Source organism: Marmota monax, unplaced genomic scaffold (genome assembly GCF_021218885.2).
Source record: "Marmota monax isolate L192 unplaced genomic scaffold, Marmota_monax_Labrador192_F-V1.1 WCK01_AAM20220418_F8-fsc00001, whole genome shotgun sequence".
Taxonomy (NCBI): Eukaryota; Metazoa; Chordata; class Mammalia; order Rodentia; family Sciuridae; genus Marmota; species Marmota monax.
In genome coordinates this window covers 30,694,129-30,717,012 of record NW_026693777.1, presented here as the reverse complement: position 1 = coordinate 30,717,012, position 22,884 = coordinate 30,694,129, and the positions used below count along the sequence as shown (strand labels likewise).

The 22,884-nt window shown below is 40.2% G+C and overlaps 1 protein-coding gene across 4 annotated transcripts in view; it reads left to right on the top strand.

The window, feature by feature from the left end:
* The window catches only part of Samd4a (sterile alpha motif domain containing 4A), a 210,977-nt gene that overhangs the window by 117,994 nt on the left and 70,099 nt on the right, over positions 1–22,884 (top strand). For all 4 annotated transcript variants that reach the window (XM_058584645.1, XM_058584647.1, XM_058584646.1 and 1 more), the window contains exon 3: positions 3,897–4,415. In XM_058584645.1, coding sequence (XP_058440628.1) covers positions 3,897–4,415 — 519 coding nt within the window. The remainder of the gene's footprint in view (positions 1–3,896; positions 4,416–22,884) is intronic.

Here is a 22,884-nt window from a genome sequence, read left to right as displayed (position 1 = left end):
ATATTAATATTATTATAACTACTACATATGTGTGCACTTTAAATATAGCTTATGACCAGACCATTCTAGCACGATAGCCATTGTGTATTTTTGAGCTAATCTGCCTATTTCCATTCTGCCACTTCACTAGCCCAGGGACCTGGGCCAAGTAATTTGCCCCATTTACACCTCTGGTACTCATCTGTAAAATAACACTAGTTATAGGACCTTCCTCACAAGCTTCCTGGGAGGATTAAAATGAGTAATTAAATGCACAGGGTGCAGAAGGGTGCCTGACACATAAAAAACACTCAGGTTGTTAGCAGTCAGCAATGGCAGCTGTAGCAAAAGCAGAAATGGTTTGATCCAGTAGGTGTGGTTAGCCCTCAGCAGGCCACCTTATTTTCATGTTCCCGAAGTAGTAAACAAAAGCAATAGTTGTCTTCCTGACCATGTCACAGCCCATCCAATCCCTGTCCCCAGAATACAGTCATTTCAATTCTAGAAGGGACCAGGGCCAGCAGCCTTTCATTTTCCTTCCTCTTTGCTGTATTTTTCCCCCTGTGAACCCCAGGTTAATCCCTGGCAGGGAGCAGTTATATGTTTAATTTGAACTCTGAGTCCTATTTACATTCTGTTTTTGTTCCTAATTTTTTTTTTAGACTGATCTTCTGTGAACAGGTAAAATACCCAAACAGAGACATGACCTAGCAGAAAGCTAGAAAGTTCCTCAGCCTTGTGCATTTTTATTAAAGGCTGTTCCCAAATTTCATTTTTAAGTGTACATGTTCAAGGGTGTTTTCTGGCTCCCTCTGATCATGGTTGACCTATAATACATTTACCTTTCTCTTGGCCTCTTTTGTTTCTCTCCAGTACCTCTTTAGACCCTTGGGCTTACAGAATAGATTTTGTCTTCATCTTAAGCATTTAAAACATGCCTGGTGTTTGCACACAAGGTATGCATGAGAACATTAGAATTGATTTCATCTCCCAGGGCTGCTTACAAAAGAGGCTGTACCTAGTAGAATGCATGAGGGTTGTCCTGTGTCCAGTGGCCATTAGCTAAATATAGAGCTAGGGAGTTGGGAGGGACCTCCTGAGGTCATCTGTGCCTCCGCCTGCCTTCCCATCCAATATCTCCAGCCTGTGCTGACCAGTTCAGTAGCCACCAAGCTTCTGGACACTGCTATTATGGCTGGACTCAGTTGAGATGTGCTGTCAGTGATAAAATATACCCTGGATTTCAAAGACTTAATATAAAGCAAAAGAAAGTAAAATGGCTCCATAGTTTTACATGTAAAACACATTGAAATGATAATATTTTGATATATTAGATGAAATCAAATATATCATTAAAATTAATTTTAGTTCATTCTTTTTACTCTTAATGTGGTTACTAGAAAGTTTAAAATTCTGTGTATGGCTCACATCATATTACTATTGAACAATGCTACTCTAGATCATCTGGCTTTAGTATTCAAACCACCAAGACAGAAATCCGGGACTCTTTCCTGGTGACTCCTCCGAGTCTTTTTATTGTTCTGGTAGTTCAGTTCTTCTCCATGTCCTATCTTAACTCCCCACACCTGCTTCAGTTTGGTGATTTCAACTTCAAATAGTTAATGAAATCCCCATTTGAAGAGTTGAGCATCTTTTCATATTATTATGCACTGAATACCTCCTGTCTCCCTAACCTTTTTCTTTTCTGTTTTATGCTGTCATTTATTTATTTATTTATTTTTTATATTGGGGATTTAACTCAGGGGAAAACTTGACCATTGAGCCACATCCCCAGCCCTGTTTTCTATTTTATTTAGAGACAGGGTCTCATAGAGTTGCTCAGCACCTCACTCTTGCTGAGGATGGCTTTGAACTCGTGATTCTCCTGCCTCAGCCTCCTGAGCCACTGGGATTATAGGCACATGCCACTGCACCCAGCTTTATTTTCTACCTCTTTCCAACCTTTTGATAATTTTTAATGACTTCCCCTGGGTGGTGTCTGTCTTCTCTAAATTATTTTTAAAACTTGGTCTCCAAATCACCTACATCAATCTAATGTGGTTCTGGCTAATGCAGAGACAAGTAGAAGGAATTTCTTCCAATTCAAGTACTTGACTGGTTCTTTTGAAACTTTATCTCATTTAATCCAAGAGCGTGAAGAGGGAAGAGGTTGTTGGTCACTCTTGACTGACAAGGCAGTTAGTTGAAACTCAGGCAAAATAACTTACTAAGTTTCCACCACAAACCAAGTGGCAGTTCTGGGACTTCTGCCCAGATTTGCCAGACTCCCAAAGACCATGCCCCTTTAGAGACCTTTCTGTCACTGTAACTAAATACCTAAGGTAATCAACTTAAAAATATGAAAGGTTTATTTTGTCTTTCAGTTTTGGAATTTCTGGTCCACAATCAGTTGGTCCCATTGCATTAGGACGTGTGGCAAAGAAGTACATCATGGCCAGAGCAAATGTAGAGGAAGCTGCTTACCTTATGGCAGCTGAGAAACAAAAAGGAGGAGAAAGGGATGGGGTCACACTATCTCCTTCAAGGGCATAACCCCAATGACCAGAAAATATCCTACTAGGTCCCACCTCTTAAAGGTTTCAAGCATCTCCCAATAGCATCAAGCTGGGGGGTAAGCCTTTAACACATAAGCCTTTGGGAGACATTCAAGACCCCAACTGTAGCACTGTAAGTTTCTTTGAAAACATTCTTTCCAGTGATCTGAAGAGCCTTTCAGAACAGGTAAATGCATTTGTAGTTTATGGGTATGGGAACCCTTTCTACCTCTGCATATACTGTGTGACAGCCCACAGGACTGCCCAGCTGCCAAAATAAGCCACTGCTCAAAAGTCAATCAAGACAGAGTGTGTTGCTTATGTCTTGAGTGGGAGGGGACAAGAGTGTGCTTGAAACAGATCTTCACATAGATGAACCTTGAGGACATGGTGCTTGGCAAAATAAGGCAATCCAAATGACAAACACTGTGATTACACTTGTCTGAGGTTCCTAGAGCAGTCAGGTTCATAGAGACAGGATACAGAATATAATGGTGGTTTGCCAGGGCTGGGGAGAAGGGAGAATGGAGTTATTTGTTTAATGGGAACAAAGTTTCAGTTTGGGAAGATGGAAGTTTCTGGAAATGGATACACTTCATTGTGAAGGCACTTAATGACACTGAGCTGTACACTTAAAATGTTAATGCTATGTGTATTTTACCACAATAGAAACAAACAGACCTTCACATAAAGAAAAATAACCTATTTAGCATGTGGGATCAGAGGTGCCACTAGACCTGAGTCTTGGATCTGTGACTCATCTACTCTGAGTCCATAGTTGTTTTTCTGAGTCAGTTTCTCATGAGAAAGCTGCAGTCTTACTGCACCAAGATGAGGAAGTTCTTTCTTTTCCTGACAGATTTCCCCATGTCAGAAGTTTTACTTATTTTACAAAAATCCCTTTGCCAGGGTTAAAACCTCTTCTCAAGAGAGTTGGGGGTAGAGAGGCAACCCTCACCTCCAGGACACTGGTATGGGGGTGCTTGATTTTACTGGCTTGTCTTTGGAGACTTTCTTAGATTTATCCCCCATCCATTTGTGGGGTGGGCCTAGAATTTTCTAAGGAAATCAGCTGAAAATTTTGTTTGGACCAACATTATATGACCTCTTTGGAGATGTGAATGAGAATGAGATCGAGCACCCAAACATCTCGGAATTTTTGATCTGTGTTTCATTGAAGTATCTGACTCCTGGAGATCTGAGGTCTATTCACCAATCTGATGCACAGATTGTTTTGCAAAAATTTAGCCAGGGTGCATAGATTGGGGCTCTAATCCATAGACATTCTCTAAATTTAGAGCATGGTGTTTAGTGTCATTGTGAGTGTATTTGCTCATTTGCCCTGTGTATTTTCCTTTGCAGGAATCATTAACCAATGGCAACAAGAATCCAAGGATAAAGTGATTTCCCTCCTGTTAACTCACCTGCCTTTGCTGAAGCCAGGAAACCTCGACGCAAAAGTAGAGTATATGAAACTGCTGCCCAAAATCCTGGCACACTCTATTGAACACAACCAGCACATTGAGGAGAGCAGACAGCTGCTGTCCTATGCGTTGATACATCCGGCCACTTCATTGGAAGACCGCAGTGCTCTAGCCATGTGGCTGAATCACTTGGAGGACCGCACTTCCACCAGCTTCGGCGGCCAGAGCCGAGGTCGCTCGGACTCTGTGGATTATGGGCAGACGCACTACTATCACCAAAGACAGAACTCTGATGACAAGCTCAACGGGTGGCAGAACTCTCGGGACTCTGGGATTTGCATCAATGCCTCCAACTGGCAGGACAAAAGCCTGGGGTGTGAGAATGGCCATGTGCCCCTCTACTCCTCCTCATCCGTCCCCACCACAATCAACACAATTGGAACCAGTACAAGTACAAGTAAGTCCCCTGGAAGTCCTTTAATGCTCTCTGGTTTGGTGACTTGCTGTGTGTGGCATGTCCTGCTGACAGTGTCTGCTCTGAGCACCCTGTAACCCTGGGAGAGATGGGCTGATGGGAATTGGCTGTGGGAAAGTGCTCTTTGGACCCCATATTTGTTGGTCTTTGCAATGAAAATGTTGAGCAGGTAAAAGTGATGGGTTGTCCAAATTTGGGTTACAGACTATCAATAAAGAAATAAGACAGAGAATATAAATGGTGAAAGACGAAAACATTCTTTTCCACAAGTAGAAATGCCTTTCACCTATGTCTTTCACTCTGAGGTTTGAGGATCTACTGAGACACTGAGTTACTGTGATCCTGTAAACCTGACTCTAACCCATGGTTAACCAGCCAATCTCGTGGCTTCATGCATCTTCTTTTCTTTATATATGTATTTTTTGTTTTTAAGAAATTTTACCCTGGAATGTCCCTACCCTTGCATTTCCTGGTTTGATTCCCCAGTTGTCTGGGGCCACTTCTGCTCCTCACCAGGGAGAGCAGGTTTGCTAACTGAGAATGCTGCTCTGTGCTGTGGCCTGGTGTGAATGCTATGGGCTTCTTCTCACTCCATCTAACATCTTAGGAGAGGTGGGCCAGGAACTGCTCTGTGGGAGGACAGAGCAGAGGACAGCCCCTTTGTTCTTTTAGCCATGAAAGCAAAGTGCTGTGCCCACAGCTGGGCACTGGGGCCAGGAGTCCTCTCTGTGACTTCCCACTTAGGCCAAGCAAAGTGATCAACCTACTATTCATGCCCATATAAAGCCATATTTATAAGAAAACAGCTACCATCGAGTATATTCCTTGATGCATTACCATGAAGACAATGCTACCACTCAGATAACTTTCTTAGGGAAGAGGTTAGACTTGATGTGCCTGTCGACATGCAGGAACCCCCAGTTAAAAGACATGAGAATGTTAAAAAGTTAGCAGGGATGTCTCTGGACCTCTACCTCCACTTGAATCTTTGTCTAAGGAACCTCTTTCAAGGGCTATCTCAAATATTTAAGAATGTTGAATTATAACAACATTAATTGAAATGGTACCTTAGTTAAATACACAAGGAAATAATGAAGATGTTGCATTGATATTGCTACAAGAGATTTTTGAAAATTTCTGTTTTCTCTTTTTACATTTAGATACGGGTAACTTGAGCATTTGGGGAATTTGGTGATTAGTGCATCAATAACTTATTATGTAAAAGGTTTCGATGGCAGTCAATGTCTTTCACAGGCTAGTAATCCAGCAAGAACAGTTTCACTAGCCTTGGTGTGATGACAGTGATGGCTGCAGATATCATTGCAGACACATGTGGGCAGATGCCTGTCTCTTGTCCCAAGTTTCCTGGGTCAGCAAAGGGATCAAGTTATTGCTACAAAATTCTTTGATAAATGGGAGAGGTGCAATCTCTGAGCAGCCTTCCCTCTTTAAACTTGGTCTTTTATGTTTTAAGGGGCTCAGTTTTATCTCATTTGTCTTGAAATTAGTGTGGGGCCATCATGCATTTTCATCAACTGACTTATATACTCCTGGTCAGGTTTTGAGATTTTGCATCTGCAAGATGGTTATCTGGTTGGAGTCAACCAGGCACTTATTCCTTGCTGTGGCTACCCAGCCCAGTGGAGGGGAAGGGAGTTCATAGATGGCTGACCTGCCTTTTTAACCCTGGAACCCCTGTATAGTGTGTTTGAGTGACAAAGAACTTGCAGATTTAACCAAATGGCTAGATTACTTCCTCTGGAAAAAGAAAGGTTTTGGAGCCCTCTTTAAAAACATCGGTAAAGGAGATGAAAAATCTCAGATCTTCTCTCCAGAAAGTTTCTTTCAAACACTTATGCCATATCAATGTTGAATTTTACTATCTCGTTAACATAATGTTAATGTCTTTGTTTACTCCTCTGCATGGTCTATGGTGGTTCAGTTGTGTTCAACAAAACTGCAAACCTTTGGGTCATTTGTTCACTTGTGCCTCTATCAAACACACACTGAGCTCCTGAGAGGCAACTTGACAAAGTAGAAAGAACAAGGACTTTGGTGTCAATGCCCTCTCAAGGTCCAAATCCCAGACCTGCAGTTTGCTAACTGTAACTTGGCTGTGTTATTTAACCACTCTGAACAAGGCCTCCGTTTGTAAACTGGGAGCATTCATGATATCTACCTTTGAGGGTTGTGCTAAAGTAAATAAGGGGTATGTGTGTGTGTGTGTGTGTGTATATATACCCAACCCTGGGCAGAGCAGCAATCATAAGCACACAATAGGTGTTTGTTACATGAATAAATGGAAGAAACTGGGGAAAACAGTGAGGAGCAAAGTGTTAACACTGATAAGCAGAGTCTGTGCCCTTGTTTTCAGTTCTGATGGTCACCTGATAAGAGCACCTTTCCCTGGGCATGGGCCATGGAGAGTATGAATGCTCTTCAACTTACAGTGGGATGATGTCCCAGTAAGCCCATCATAACTTGAAAATATCATAATTCAAAAATGCATTTAATACAACTAACCTATTGAACATCTTGATTTAGCCTAGCCCAGCCTACCTTAAATGTGTTCAGAACATTTTTCAGCAGCCTATAGTTAGACAAAATCATCTAACACAAAGCCTGTTTTATAATAAAGTATTGAATGTCTTCTGTAACTTATTAAATACTGTTTAAGAAGAGAAAACCAGAATGGTTTTAAGCATATGTTTCATGAGGTGGAAAAATCATGAAGTCTGGCCCTCACGAGTCAGGAGCCACCTGTAGTCCAGGGTTTCTCAAGATGCTGTGACTTTTGGCCATTCCACAGCAATAGAAAATGGTTTAGACTTACAACTACTTCTACTGCACTAAAGAACAACATTTCTTATTTCCCTCAAAGTGTAAAAGAATATCTGTACAAAACGTTATTACAAGAACTGAAATCAATGCTGCATGTTTTCTAATTATCAGCCATATAAACGACAGTTAATGTAGCTTAAGTAGAAAGCCACCCCTTATAGTTGTATTTTAGTTTTTAATGTTGGTTTATTCCACTCCTTTCCCCCAATTTTGTGGTTGTACTTTCAACAAAGTTCCTTAGCATTTGTGGATTCTTCCCTTATAGAATACCTCCACCTACACTTGCTCTCTACCTACTGTGTGCCTGGCACTGTTTGAATCCTTAGGAAGCTTAAAGCACTATGTTAACTTTTAGGGAGCCTATAATATAACTGGAGAAAGAAGATTTATCAATCTCACAATTAAAAATTAAATATTCCCTTTTCCATGACTTATTATACACAGAAATTTCATGTAACAATTAAAGAGTTATATAAAATGGTAGTAAGAAATAATACTCTTAAGAGCTACTCTGAGATGTAGGATTAGTTTCAGTTGAATGGGGGAGGTGTCTGACTTAGTCTGTTTTGTGCTGCTGAAACAATACCAAATACTAGGTAATTTATAAATAAATTTATATTTATAAATAAATTTTTTGGCTATGGTTCTGGAGGCTGGCAAGTCCAGGAATGAAGGGTCACATCTACTGAGGGCCTTCTGCTGCAGCATATTGTGGTAGATGGCATCATGTGGCAAGAGAGCACAAGAGAGCCAAACTCACATCTATAATAGACCCACTCCCGTGATAATGACATTAATCCATTCATGATGGCAGAGCCCTTATGACCCAACTGCCTCTTAAACATACCACCTCTTATTACCGTTGGTTTGGGGATGAACTTCCAGGAGACACATTCAAACCATAAGGTTTTCATGGTAAGCACTGTGTGTGGGATGGCGCAAGATCCTTGTGAACTGGACGGTCAAGAGAACCTTTGCAAGAGGAAGTGGAAAGTGGGCTAGGATGGAAAGAGGGACGGGTATTTTGGTGGTGGCACTCCAGGTTGGAATATGCATTGTGAGCAGGGAGATGGAGTTGTAGTGAGCAGGTAGGGTTGGGAGACAAGGAAAAGAAAGGAAAGATTCATGAAGTGGAAGCAAAGGAAGGCAATGAAAGTAGGTGGAGGAAGAGATATGAAAGCCCCTAAGGAGGCTAGGCATGGGAGCAGTGCTATCCACAGAGTTGGTCATCTGTGGGCAAAACCAGATGGGGGTAGCAAGTGATGAATCAGTGGGTTTCAAAAATTTAATAGTGAAATAATAAAAGTATCATTAGGATGAGAAGCAGGTACAGAGCAGAAGGAATGGATCCTGGAAGTGTCCTAGGTGGAATTATCAGGATTCAGATTTAGTACTTATTTGGATGTCATTGGTTCACTTATGTGTTCATTCCTTAGAAAATGTTTATTGAGCTCCTTCTATAGGTCTTGTCTGCTCGAGGTACTTGGGACATATCAGGTGATAAGGCAAAGATGCCATCATTGGTGCAGCTTAGCAGTCCACTGACGTAAATTATAATGTATAAGTAAATCATACAGGTCATCAGAGATTGATGAGTGATGTGGAAATAAGAAAAACAGTAGAATAAGGATCAGACCCAGTAGTGAGGTGGATATCTTATGAAATAGTGCGGTCACGGTGTAGACTTCATTGAGAAGGTGACACGTGAACAAAGATTTGATGGAGTTGCAGGAGTTAGCCAAGTATCTACAGAAAAGAATATTCCAGGCAGGGGAAAAAAGCTAGAGCAAAGATCCTAAGATAAAAGAATGCCTGGTTTATTTGGGGAAAAGCAAGAAGACTGATGCTTGAAATAAGGGAATTAGTGAAGTGAACATGGTAGGAAAGGGTAGAGAGATGGCTGGGAGAGCTGGATTCTTCTGGATAGTACAGGCCAACTCAGGCACTCTGTGTTTTTCTCTCAGTAAACCAGGAAACTATTGGAGGATTTTCAGCAGATGAGTGATATGACCTGACTCACTTTTAAGGGGATCTCTTTGGCTGCTGTGCTATGAATAGACTGTACCAGGGCAAAGACAGAAACAGGAAGATCCGCTAAGAGGCTGATGCAGAGATGCAGGCGAGTGACAATGGTGGCTCAAACCAGAATGGTGACAGTAGGAGGGTGAGAAGCAGCCAGTGTCTACAAATATTTTGAAAGTAGAGTTAACAATATTCCCTGAAGAATAAATAGGCATGCAGAAGAGGATTCAAGAATGAGTCCCGGAGCTTTTTGCTTAAGCAACTGGAAGAACAATGTTGCTATCAGTAAAGATGGGGAAAGTCTTGATCTAGTCGAGCTCAGTGTCCTGTGTGCTGAGTCTGGCAGGTCTGATAGAGAATCAGAGGTATTGAGTGGGTAGCTGGATACATGGATATGTAGTTGTGGGAGAGAGGACAAATCTGAGATAGTTGTTTGGGGGTTATCAGCACAAAGGGTGGTATTGAAAGCTTTGAGACTACCATGGCTGAGATATAAAGAAGATAGCCAAGGACTCTGAGCCTGACACTTCAACCTGAAGGCTTTAGAAAAGAAAGGAAAGGAGCAAAAGCAACTAGGAAGGGTTAGGTGACTCAACCTCTCAGTGCCTGTTTCCTCATGTGTCAAATGATCATAACAATCATGCCCACATCATGGGTTAAAGGGATTAAAATGAGTTAACAATTACTTAAAGAGTTTCAGATCATACCCAGTATGTGGTAAACAGTATGTTGGTTGAGTACTGTTATTAATTCACTTTTTTATGGTCTATGGTACCAGAAATTTTAAAATGCATTCTTTTTATCACAAAAAAAAAGTTAAGTATTATTAAGATTAATAAAACAAATACTAAGTTTCTAAACTGGACCATGCATCTGTAAAGTAGGCAGATCAAATGGAACACTTTGGAATCATTTTGAACCCAGAGTTTCTGAGTTCTTTCCTCATGCTGGGCTAGCAAAGTTCAGTGTGTTTAAAAGTGAAATGTAAAGAATACTGGGGAAAATCAAGTACTGCAACGATTTCAACAGAAACAAGTTCACTCCGTTCATTTTTTTTTCCAGGTCCAGATTTACCAGTGAAAAGTAGAAAAGGTTCAGACAGGCAGTCTGGGGCAGGTGGGGTGGTACTGACCTCCACACCAGAGAGTTCCAAAAGCACTTCGGAAAGCTGGGAAACACTTACTGTTCATGAATGGTTTACTTTTCTACAAGCAGACTTCAAACAGGAAGCAAACCTAGCAATGCTCAGCCAGGTTCTAGGCACCCTATATTTGGAATCACTTGTGAAGGCTAAAACAAAGTTGACCAAACCTTGTGTAATGTTTGTGACAGCCAACACCTTGGATCTCTCTGGTCTCACAGGCTCCTGATGAAGAACCTGCACACTCCCAATTATGAACTCCTTAGAGACAGGGGTTGTGTTTCTTTATTCCTCTTTCCCAACACCCAGAACATTGTGTGGTCCAAGAAGGCACAGAAATGTTGGAGATGGCACATTCCCGGCATGCATTCGACAGCCCCTCTCCCATGGTAAAGCTTCTCTGTTAGATAATGGCTGTTCCTCGCTAAGCCCAGATTTGGCCTCAGAATCCCCTCAATATGCCCCCCTAGGCAGCCACTATAATTCAATAAGAGACGGCATGCAAATTCAAGCCTGTCTGCCCAGACTGCCGTAAATGTTTGCTGAACAGCAGGGACTTAATAAATTCCTGGGCTCACTAGACAGATGTTCACAAAAATAATGAATTTCCCAAATAAACGAGAAAGTGTCCCTAGGAATTCACTAAATATTTAGCAAAATATTCTCTAAATGTTTTCACTAAATATTGATCCAGTTAGCCTTCTGTCTTAATCTATTGCAGCAACTTTTAAATTTTTTATTAGTACATAAGAATTGTACAGAATAGAGGTTTCGTTGTGGCATATCCATACATGCGCGTAACATTATTTGATCAATTTCACCCTCAAGTTCCTCCTCATACCATCCTCATACCCTTCCCAACCGATGCCCTCCTCTAATCTAGTAGGCAATGACATTTTATTATTATTCTTTTTGTGACTAATTTTACCAAATCAGTTTTAATACCAATAGACATTTGAAAACATACTATGATCTTGACTAGGGAGGTATAGGTAGTTATATAAATTTATACCTGCCATCAAATGCTGTAGAGTTATACCTAAGTTCATACAAAAAAAAAAAAAAGTAGATAAAAACCCCTGAGATCTGGGTAAGGCCTGTGGTCTGGTTACTTGTTTTGTGTTAATGTCAGTTTCCTGGTTTAGATAATGCAATGTGATTATATGTCATCTTTGGAGGAAGCTGGGTAATGGGTATATGATAATTTTCTGTGTAGTATCTTTGAAATTTCTTGTAAATCTATAATTATTTCAAAATTGAGAGTTAATAAAAATTACTTGGGGCATCTGGTACCTGGATTTTTATGTGCATAAATGCGGGGAGGTTAATGATGGTTCTTGTTATGGACATTCCTGGGTAGTCCTTCCACTTAAGGAAGGGATGTCTATCAGAACCTATGCAGCCAACCTCTGAAGCAAAACCATTTCAGCTGATGAGGAGAGGGATACAAGTGAATATCCCCCTAATTTGTACCTTGAAAAAAAAAATCCTGCATTTCTATTGTCCCCTTAGGCAGCCAAGGCCAGCTCTTTCAGGGATCCCTAACTTCTTTTTCTTTTTCCCTCTGCCCTGCCCATTTTCCTTACAAGTCCCCCAGCCATTTCGAGTTCATTCCAGTCAGGTTTTGCAAGAAACCATCAGAATACAGGTATTCAAGAGAGGACAGGAGACAGTTGCTTTAGGCAGACCTGGTAAGAAAAAAGGGGCTTTGCAAGTGGCCTTTGGAGACTGAAAAGGAAGAATAAAGATTTGAAGACCCTGGTTCTGTCCTGTTGACTGCAAGTCCTCCCCCACCCTAACAGGGCCACAGTCTAGTTTGGAGTTCCTTGTAAATTTTCATGTAATTATTTTGTCTTTCACCAACAGACTTTCTTTCTTGGTGGAAAATTTCTTCCTCCCCACAATCTAGCCAACCTGGAATGTAACTGAAAAATTCCACTATTTCCTTAACCCCTCATTTGCTCTTCAAAGAGAAGCATTTACAACAGCTGGCATGATATATTTTTAGTTTTAGCTTCCTTCCCTTTTGGGGAAACTTTTTTTAGTATGGCATTGGCCTTCCTAATACATACTGTGTTGTCAAGATGGCTTGGGGGGGGTGTCTCAGAGGACCCAGTATTGACACAGATGAAACCTTCTGCCTTTTCCAAGAGTCCAGAGGTTTTACAGGACCCTATTTTTCTTCATAATGCCTATTGTTTGTTTTCTAGGCCTGGGGAAGAACAGTCAGAAAAACACTGTAGTAAGCAAGAAGCCTGTTAGCTTATTGTACACCAGAGATCCCACTGCTTGGGAAAAGGGAAAGATCTCTATGGGCTGTGTGCACCTTGGGTCATGAGGCTGTGTCATTCCTTCCCCATCTGGGAGGATTTTTTTAGACTTTAATGACAGTGAGGGTTATTAAACACTAGATGAGCTACAGAGGTAGACCGTTGTGTTCTCATTCTCCACCATGCTTTAAAAATAGGATGGATTCTGGCTGGAATAAATTCCTCAAACTGGACCAGCCTGATAGAGGGGAGGAGAGGGGGGGATGAATAAGACGGCATCTTTAAAATTCATCTTGAGCTCTATAGTCTCATTATGATTTCTATTATTTCACAAGATTGAGAGTCATGTTCTAACACCAGCTGTTCCACAAACAAATGGAAAACTTTAAATTTGCATTTGCTTACTTTTTTTTTTCAGTTTAAAGATTTCCAGGGGCAAACCCAAGTTACACTGAAGAAAGATGTGTTTTCAATGTAGTTTATATGTATCTTTGATATCTTTAATATCAAGCACATTAAACCCCTGAATTTCATGGTTTCAGGTGTCAAGGTAAGGGTAAGTCTTGGTAGCAGTAATTACTATTACTTTGGGCTATATTTTCTGCCTCTTACACACCAAATATCATTCCTACCATCCCCTCTTCCCCACTCAGCACTTAACATCATATAGGGTAAAACATAGGTATCAGGATATTTGAGAGAAGGGTATGAAATGGGGAAGCAAAACGGGGTATGATAGTGCATGCTTGTAATTCCAACTATTCAGGAGGCAGTGGTAGGAGGATTGTGAGTTTGAGCCCCAGCTTAGGCAACACATGAGACCCTCGCCCCACCAGAAACAGAAAGGAGGAAAATAAATGGGAAAGCAAGAAAAGCAGGTGGTTCTAAAAATCTAGAAAATGCTAGAAAGGTTTTTTTGTGAGTTTGAAAAAGGCCAAAACTTCCAAAATACTTTAGGCCATTTGGACCATTTCCATAACCAATTCCATGATGCTAGAGTTAGTAGAATCTGTGAGGGAACAAGGGTTTCTTGAGCATTTTGTTTTACAACTAACCTCGCTGAGATATATCCTTTCAGAAACATCCAGAAAAACTCATTTGGGGCCAAAAGTTTATAATGGATTATTTTATACTTTAATCCTCTTCTTGACTTCAGTAAGACATTTGTGGGATGGGGAAGTGACTCAGTGATATAGCACTTGCCTAGTATGCATGAGGCCCTGGGTTCAATCTCCAACACACACACACATTGTATTAGTCAGCTTTTCGTTACTGTAATAAAACACATGAAACAAGCTAATTTCATTAAAAAAGACATTGGGTCACATGAAAACTACCCTAATCTCTTTACAAGGGTAGCACCTTCAATCGACCTAAAGACCTCCTATTAGGACTCACCTTTCTTTTTTTCTTTTTAAGCATTTATTGCCTTTAATGTGTTGCTGAGTATCCCCAGGTTCAGATCTTTTTTTTTTTTTTTTCATGTAGTGCTGCGGATTGATTGAACCCAGGGTCTTGTGCATGCTAAACGAGTACTCTACCAAGTGAGCTATATCCCCAACCCAGGCCCTACCTCTTAAAGGTCCTATATTATCTCCTACGATAATATTGAGGTACTGAACTTCTAACACATGAAATTCTGGGGTCAGGGGAGACAGCCCCACCTAAGCCAGAGCAGTGGGAATTACAAGGCTGAGTGGCGTTTTAGATATTCAAGTTTACAGTATCAACAATAAAGAACATGGCTTTGGAGTCAGGCAAGTTAGCTTTAAAGACCAGCTCCACCAAATAACTAGGTGGAGCCATAGATAAGTTACTGGACCTCTAAATCCTCTTTCCTCATCTATAAAATGGGGAACAAATTTCAGCAGGAAAGCTGTTGAGAGCCACGGCCAGGTCAAGATGGTGCCTGGCATTTTGCCAGAAGGGGCAGCACCTGCTGCCTCAGGTGCCCTCTATTTTTGAGTTCTCGAGGAGTTCCTGGCAGAGTTCCCAGCGGAGTTCTCGTGGAGTTCTCGCGGGGTTCTCAGGGAGTTCGCTTGGTTGAAAAATAAAGTTCGGTTCCTGCTTGAATCTACAAGTGGCTGGTGACCTCCCGGTTTTTTGTGCCCAGCCAGACTACAGCAGAAACCTCTTAGTTGACTTGATCAGGGTGAGTAGTTGGTGTAAGTAGTTGGAGTAAGACCTTAGACATGTTATTTTAATGTAAAACACTAAGTGTATGCAACTATTCATAGTCTTTTTGCATAGGGCCATGGCCCTTTCTTTGAGACAAGGGCCTCTGAAAGGTTGCTCTTTCCTGAATAAAGCATACCCTTAAGTGGATTATCACCTCTGACTTCTTTAAAATAAAATGGAAATTTGGAGATATTTGCAAAAAACAATCACAGCAAAAAAGTTTCTCTAGATTCTGTTTTTTTTTTTTATAACTTAGCTTATTATTTTCTCCTATAGAATTCAATAAGAAATGTTTAAGAAAAAAAGTTAATATTTATAAAGCATTTAAGCAAGTTTTCATGCATTAAAACTAATTTCATGTAAAAAATTGACATTTTAACTCATACATCATTGTTTCTGTAAAACTTTTCAAAATTGTTTACAGCAAGTACAACTAGCATAAATAGCTTTGAGAACAAATTCACTGGACTCTTGGTATACTTGCAAGTCAACTGGTGATAGCAGAAGGGCCCAAGTAAACTACAGTCCTGCAGGAGGTGGTGAGCCACGAGCATAGTAAGCAGTTTAAAGGGAATGAAGAGCACTGGTTGTTCAAGCAAGTTGGCTGAGTGAAGACGAGTTTAGCAAGCTTCTTAGAATGGTGGTGTGGATTCATGGAAGAATGCATGAGAAGCACTTCCCAGTAGGAGATGCTCAACAAGAGAGAACCCTTATTTGTGTTGATGCTGTACTTGTTTGTAGTAAAAGAAACTTTTTCCACCAGCCCCAGCTCTGAAGTAACTATAGTGGGAATAGGATCCCTGGAGCAGCCCCATGACAAAGCTATTCTATATACTAAATTGAAATCAGGTTACTTTGATTCAACTCTATAAAGACCTAGCATCCCACAAATCCCAGTATCCCCTTAAGGATGGTTTCGGGGATATATCTTACTAAATGCCTTAACATTGATCAGACTTTAAAAGGAAAGGAATAAAGAACAGGTTAAAACTGGTTAATGTTGCTTCTTTGTGACCCATTCCTAACAGGAATAATTGTTTAAGTGAGTGATAATAAGTATAAGATTATTCAAATTTATTAAAATGATCTTTAAATAACAGAATAAGACTTACAAGGGATAAATGAGTCTATGCATATAGATACCGGCCAGGAAAGTGTGACTGGTCCCAAGAGTTCAGAGCGTTTGGAAGAAACATAATGTATCCTAGTGAAAAGGGCAAGGGATTAATAAATTCATTCCGCTTCTACCTCTGTGTGATCTGAAACTCTTGGGGACTTCTACTTCTTTATGAAGGCATGGGGTTGGATTACACTTAAGGATCATTAGGTTTCCAGGATATTAGAAAAATCTCCAGTTCTCTTGGGCGTAGAGTGGAGAGAGAGTGAAATATGTTGAAGGTGAGAAGAGATACCCCTCCACCTGCTATCAGCAGCATTAACTGCATACTCAGTGAAAATCTGGTATGATTTTGGTCTCTCTCATTTTAAAAAGAATTTGAATACCAGTAACTCCTACCTGGAAGATGGAACCAGGGATGAGGTAGACTGGGGTCACATGAGGGAATTACTTTTCACTCTGCCTTTTGAAGTGAGTACCATGCCAGTGTCATGCCTTACCTATTTAAAAATATATATGTACATTATATATAATAGTATGTAATTATATGTTATATATATATATTGTATGTATGTATGTATTACATGAAGACATAAGTGAAAAAAGAAGAGGAAAAAGAATGTATCCTAAAGGAAAAGACAGTGATTTAGCTTATAGTAATGCTAAAAGAGTGATTTAACACTTTAGAAATACAGTAAAGGCACTAATATGTGTCTTTAGTGTTTACAAAGACTGACAAGAAATACTGGTAAAGGCCTTAGTGCTGGTGACGTTCTGTAGCACACTATAATTACAAATTGGACCCTCTTAAAGAAAAAAGCATGATGAGAGGCTCACCAGGTCAGTCGCCTGTGGCCCAGGTCACTGTCCACTTGAAAGCCATTCTTGTTCTGAGCTTGTGGCTTCTTCATGATGGGATCCTTTGGGAAGAAAAGTGGACTGTTTGAATCTTCTTTGCTTTAAGATACTCGATAAAAATTCCAAATGTTTACTGGTCTTGTTTGTGTACCACCAACCCAAACGTTTCCACAGTGGAGGTAGAGACATGAGCTTTTAAGCTATCTCAAGAACTACCAACCATCTTGGATTCAATAACAACAAAACAATGTCTTTATACCCAAGTCAAAATAAAATTAGATGAGTGTCCCTTAGTTGAATTTTGCCCAGAAGAGTCTATGAGTGGCACCGGTGGACAGCTAGGGCAACCCACGCTGCTGAGCCTGGAAATTCAATTTCCTTAGAAGAAAAGGGCTGACAGGAGGGTACATATTAGGAAACTGTCATTAGTGTCATTTGGGGCAAAAGCACACATGATAGAGATGAGTCATTTTATATAGTGGGTATGCTTCTCCAGAGTTTCCTGAAACCACCTTTTTTAGAATCAAATTATTTTTTCATTAACTAAAACTGCAAAATTGGGGCTGGGGATGTGGCTCAAGTGGTGGCGCACTCGCCTGGCATGCGTGCGGCCCGGGTTCGATCCTCAGCACCACATACAAACAAAGATGATGTGTCCGCCGAAAACTGGAAAATAAATATTAAAAAAATTCTCTCTAAAAAAATAAATAAATAAATAAATAAAATAAAACTTCAAATCAAGGTGTGAACACTCCAGTTGCTAATGAATCTTCACTGGCCATCATTCTTTAAATCTGAGAGTTCCTGAGGTTCTCTCTCAAGTTAGTAATCTATAAAGTATTTTAAAATAACAAATATTGAGAAGATTTCTGCAGGTGACAGTTTTTGCAGTATGTATCATGGTTTTCTCTGTGTGTTGAGATGATTTGGGTGACTTTTATTTTGTTATTTTTAACTAGTCCCATTTAATATGAAGCTGGATGGTGGAGCAAGTGGTAGCTCTAAACCCTGCTCAGCTGTGCTTGTAAATGCAGAGAATGCCATCTTCCCAGATGCATGCAGGAGCTCCAGAGAGGTGGTACCAAGGAGAGAGGCTGACAGGAGACCTTGGCTGCAATAGGCCTGGGCCTGGGTCTGCAGCCATGGGTGGAGTGGGAGAATGCTCAAGACCACAGCATGCTTGGGAGAATTTTGGTGGAGTCATTAGGCCATTGGGAACTAGAATGTGAGAAAGGGCATTGTTCAAAAATGTTTATCATTATTTATTTAAGAAATTCTTTTGTGCCTGCAATATTGTCACTAACTCTGCTAGGTTTAGCAGCACAATCTTTGTTGTTGTTCTTTTTACATATATGTGACAGGAGAGAGTGTATTTTGAAATATTATACATACATGGAGTAAACCTTACTCTAATTAAAATTCCATTCTTGTGGTTTTACATGATGTGGAGTTATACTGGTCATGTATTCATATATAAAGATAGGAAAGTTATGTCTGATTAATACTCCTGTCTTTCCTATTCCCATCCCCCATGTCTTCCCTTCAATCCCTTTGTCTAATCCAATGAACTTCTATTCTTCCTCTCCCTACTCTCCCTTGCTGTGAGTTAGCATCCATGGATCAAAGAGAACATTTTCTTTTTTTACTCTGTAAAAATTTTTATTGGCTATCTGCTGTACCTGGGATTTCATCTTTCAGAGAAACCATTTGGCCTTTGCTTTTGGGGGATTGGTTTATTTCACTTAGCATGATATTCTCCAGTTCCGTTCATTTACTGGCAAATGCCATAATATCATTCTTCTTTGTGGCTGAGTAACATTCCATTGTGTATATATATCACATTTTCTTTATCCATTTATCTGTTGAAGGGCACCTAGGTTGGTTCCATAGCTTGGCTATTGTTAATTGTGCTGCTACAAACATTGATATGGCTGTGTTGCTGTAGTATGCTGATTTTAAGATCTTTGGGTATAAACCCAGGAGTGGGATAACTGAGTCAAATGGTGGATCCATTCCAAGTTTTCTGAGGAATCTCCATACTGCTTTCCAGAGTGATTGCACCAATTTGCAGTCCAACTAGCAATCGATGAGTGAACTTTTTCCCCACATCCTCTCCAACATTTATCGTTACTTGTAATCTTGATCATTGCTATTCGAGCAGCACAATCTTAATACCTCAACTGAACATTATATACAAGTATTAACTTAAAAGTCAGAGCTCACTACAAATACAATAAAGGCATCTTTGAGTAAAAAATGGCCACATTTGAACATTTGCTTGCTTTGGGCAATGCAGCTCCAAATTCATCAGGAATCTCAAAGCATTATTTGCTAAACTTTGAATCTGAAAGCTCTTGATTCCCAGAGGGTTTTTCCTTTGGGTATGAAGCTCACAATGTTGATTGAGACCAGTCAATCGTGGACCTGAGCTGAATGAAGGTGGGCACCATTGCATAGCTCACCATTAGTCAAGATCGGGTATAGGCAATACTCGAAAAAAATGGAAGTCTGGTGAGTGAATGATACATTGCTTGATGATTTTCTTTTCGATCTGTGACACTGTGGGAAAAAATATGAAGCTTTTTATGCTCATAGTTCTTTGCCAGTTTTCTGTTGGTGATCTTGCTGTCTCTCTGGTTAGAGACAGCTGCGTAATTTTTGCTTCTGGAATTATTCTCTTGCTCCTCTTCCCCCAGCCACTCAATCTGTATGCAGTTCAGAGAGCAGGCTAATGATGGGGTACTGGAGAAGCAGTTGCCCAGAGAAAAGCTCTCCACGTGCTGGACTGGGATAGCTCGATACTGGGGTCACGCTCGTGACTGGTCCCCACTCACGTCTACATGTCTGCGTGCCAGCCGCCTTCCGTCCTTGGCAGTTTTATGAACAAACTTTTTAGAAAAGTCAGCACAAAGAATGAATGTTTTTTCTTGAAGAACAGAACAAGGGTTTCACATCAACATCTTGGGTCTTCAGTGGCTAAAGGAAGAGATCTCTTCCCAGCCGTACCTGAGGCTTTGAGGTTTGGCCTGCCTTTCCGATAGATTGGGAGCAAGGAACTTTCTGTTGTTCTTTTTAGATATACATGTCAGTAGAGTGTATTTTGATATATTATACATACATGGAGTGCAACTTCCCATTCTTGTGGTTGAACATGATGTAGAGTTACACTGGTCGTGTATTCATATATGAACATAGGAAAGTGATGTCTGATTCATTCTACTGCCTTTCCTATTCCCATCCTCCCTCCCTTCCCTTTATTCCCATTTGTCTAATCCAATGAACTTTTATTCTTCCTTCCCCCACTCCTTATTGTGTGTTAGCATTGCATGTCAGAGAGAACATAAGGCCTTTGATTTTGGAGATTGGCTTATTTCACTTAGATGACAGTCTCAGTTCCATCTATTTACTGGCAAATGCCATAATTTTCATTCTTCTTTATGGCTGAGTAATTTGGGTTGATTCTTAAATTGGTGCAGCTCCAGGCAGAAGGGCTGCTAGGGTTCCTCCATCAGGAGGCTGCTTTGGGCTGCAGATCAGTTTGTTTGGTTTTTTTTAACTCCATTTCATCATATTGGATAACTTCTGAAGATATTAATCCCTGTGAGACTACTCTGACACTTTAGATGACATAGTCAGAGAGAGGAAATGAAGCATTTGCTAGGGGGTAGTTCCCTTGAGAATGTAAACTTTAGAAACAGCTTTCCCCCTCTGCTCCTCCCTCTTTTAGATTAGTCATTTTAGATTTGAACCCTTGGAATCATCCAGATTGGTAGCGATCTGAATGGGCCATTTTGGGGGATACCTCATATCTAAACCATAACATTTGCTGACGTTTGAATCTGAGAGCTCTTGATTCCCAGAGTGATTTTCCTTTGGGTATTACACTGACAGCGTGATTGAGGCCTGTCAATCACATTGGTTGTGCTTGCTGAACCATTCAGAACTCTAAAAGAAACCTGCTTGATTCCAAGATTTATCTTCAACATAAGGAATCAAAAGATTCCCAACACCAAAGTCTGACTCCTTGGAACTCCTGTAAAGTTTCTACCTTAAGCAAGTCTACGGTGATCATGGGGGTCTCACTGGGAGCCAGACCCCTAAGCCCATGACCAAGAAAAGTGGAGGTCTTTCTACTGCACTGGAGAAGCTTGCCTTTCCTCAAGCCCCAAAGCTCAAAACTGAGTCTCAGTTTCCAGAATTGCCCCAACTTGGATCTACAACTCCCAAATCTAACAGTGGTGGGGCCCTGTTTCTAGGATTGAAGGAAGAATTGGGACAAATGACCCCACCTTACTCCTCATTCTCTTCATTATTAGACCCTGTTCGTTCAGGAACATGTGCTGCTGGCACATATTTGGCAGGGTCACTAATATAATGGATAGCAAAATCAGAGTCTCCAGAGGTCTCAGGCCATATCAAGTTATAGTTCAGGGCACATGCTTTGAAGTCAGACCCACTTGGTGTTAAGTTCCCAATTCTACTAACAATTGTATGGTCCTAGAGAAAGGCTTTAACTTCCCTTAGCCTTGATTTCCTCAAATTAAAATAACAATAAGGGTAATAATATGGATAATGAGTGCTACCCATATGTGGTTGTGAAAAATCCCTTCAGAATCTAAGTATAATCTTTTTCTTGAAGATACTCTTCTTGGAATCTTTTTATCCTCCTATTCTAGTCTGTACCAGTTACCCTCAAACTAACCCTCCCAGTTTAAAAACATGTTCTTCTTCTTAAATTTTAAAAATAATTTTCCCTCATTCATTTCCTATCATCTCTCTTTCAAGCCTTTTAAATCAGGTAACAGCTTTTCTCTGTTGGTATTTCCATTTCCTTAACTTTTTCTGTTGTTGTTTTTTTTTTTTTCTCATTCTGCTTTACTGTTTTCTTCTTTTCTGGGTGATTCCTATAACTATCTTCTAAACTTACCTAATTTTAAACCACTGCTATCATATTTTCAAATCCAAGAGTTCTTGTTCTTTGCATATTTCTTTTTATATGGTATTCTGTTCTTGTTTCATGAATACACAACCTTTCCTAACCTCTCTGAACATATTACATTTTATTTTTAGAGTTTTCTTCTCCCAACATTGTTCATGTGTTTTTGGAGTTTCTTTTTCTATTTGTTTTAGACTCCATCTCAAGAGAGAGGCAGTTCTCAGTTATCTGTTGATTCTTGGTTTTCCTTTAATTTAAAGGGAAAACACTAGATCCTGTGTGTATGGATTTCACCATAGGAAGACTAGGTTAATAAGAACTCAGCCTGGCTATTTTGGGGTGATATTCATGTATATCTTCATCTGTAATTCTTTTTCATGAACTAGCCCATTTTCCCTAGAGGAATCTTCTAACCTCTTCCTGGTTGCCAAGGGTCTGTGGACTGTTAGGAGGAAAGTGCCAAGATGACAGCTGTTTTATTGTGTAAGGTAATGGGTAGAATCTATCAGTCTCCATGTACATTAGACATACTTTTTGCCCTTTTTTCCCAAACCTATTTTGTCCCTTCCATGTACCCCTACAATCAGAGTTACCTGGCCCCTGAGTCCTGACCTTCTGGGGAGTTCTATAGCATTTATTGGCATTGCTTTCCCTAGCTACAGACATATGTATCACCTTTCTTTGGTCTACTGAGTCAATTCTCCCATGTCCTTCTGTTTTCCAACCTACAACATTTTCTTTTTTAATTTCAGTGGTCTGCTGATAATCCTGTATCTTTTGTCATCTTCTCTTGCATTCTTTGCCCTTGTGGGTTTCTGCTCTTGCTATTATGTCAGTGTTTTCAGAAGAAATGGAGAAAAAATCTGTATAAATTAGAAGTTTATTTGAATTTATTTATTTGTTTATTATCTATCTCCCACATGAGAGATCAACAGTTCTTGTTCACTATAGTATTCCCATTGTCCAAAACACTGCCTGGCATATTGTAGGTGTTCAGGAAGTGCTTATTGAATAAATAAGTGAATGAACATTTGCATGAATAAATGAATGTGGGTAGATCTCTTTCTATAGTGCCTATAGCCAAATAA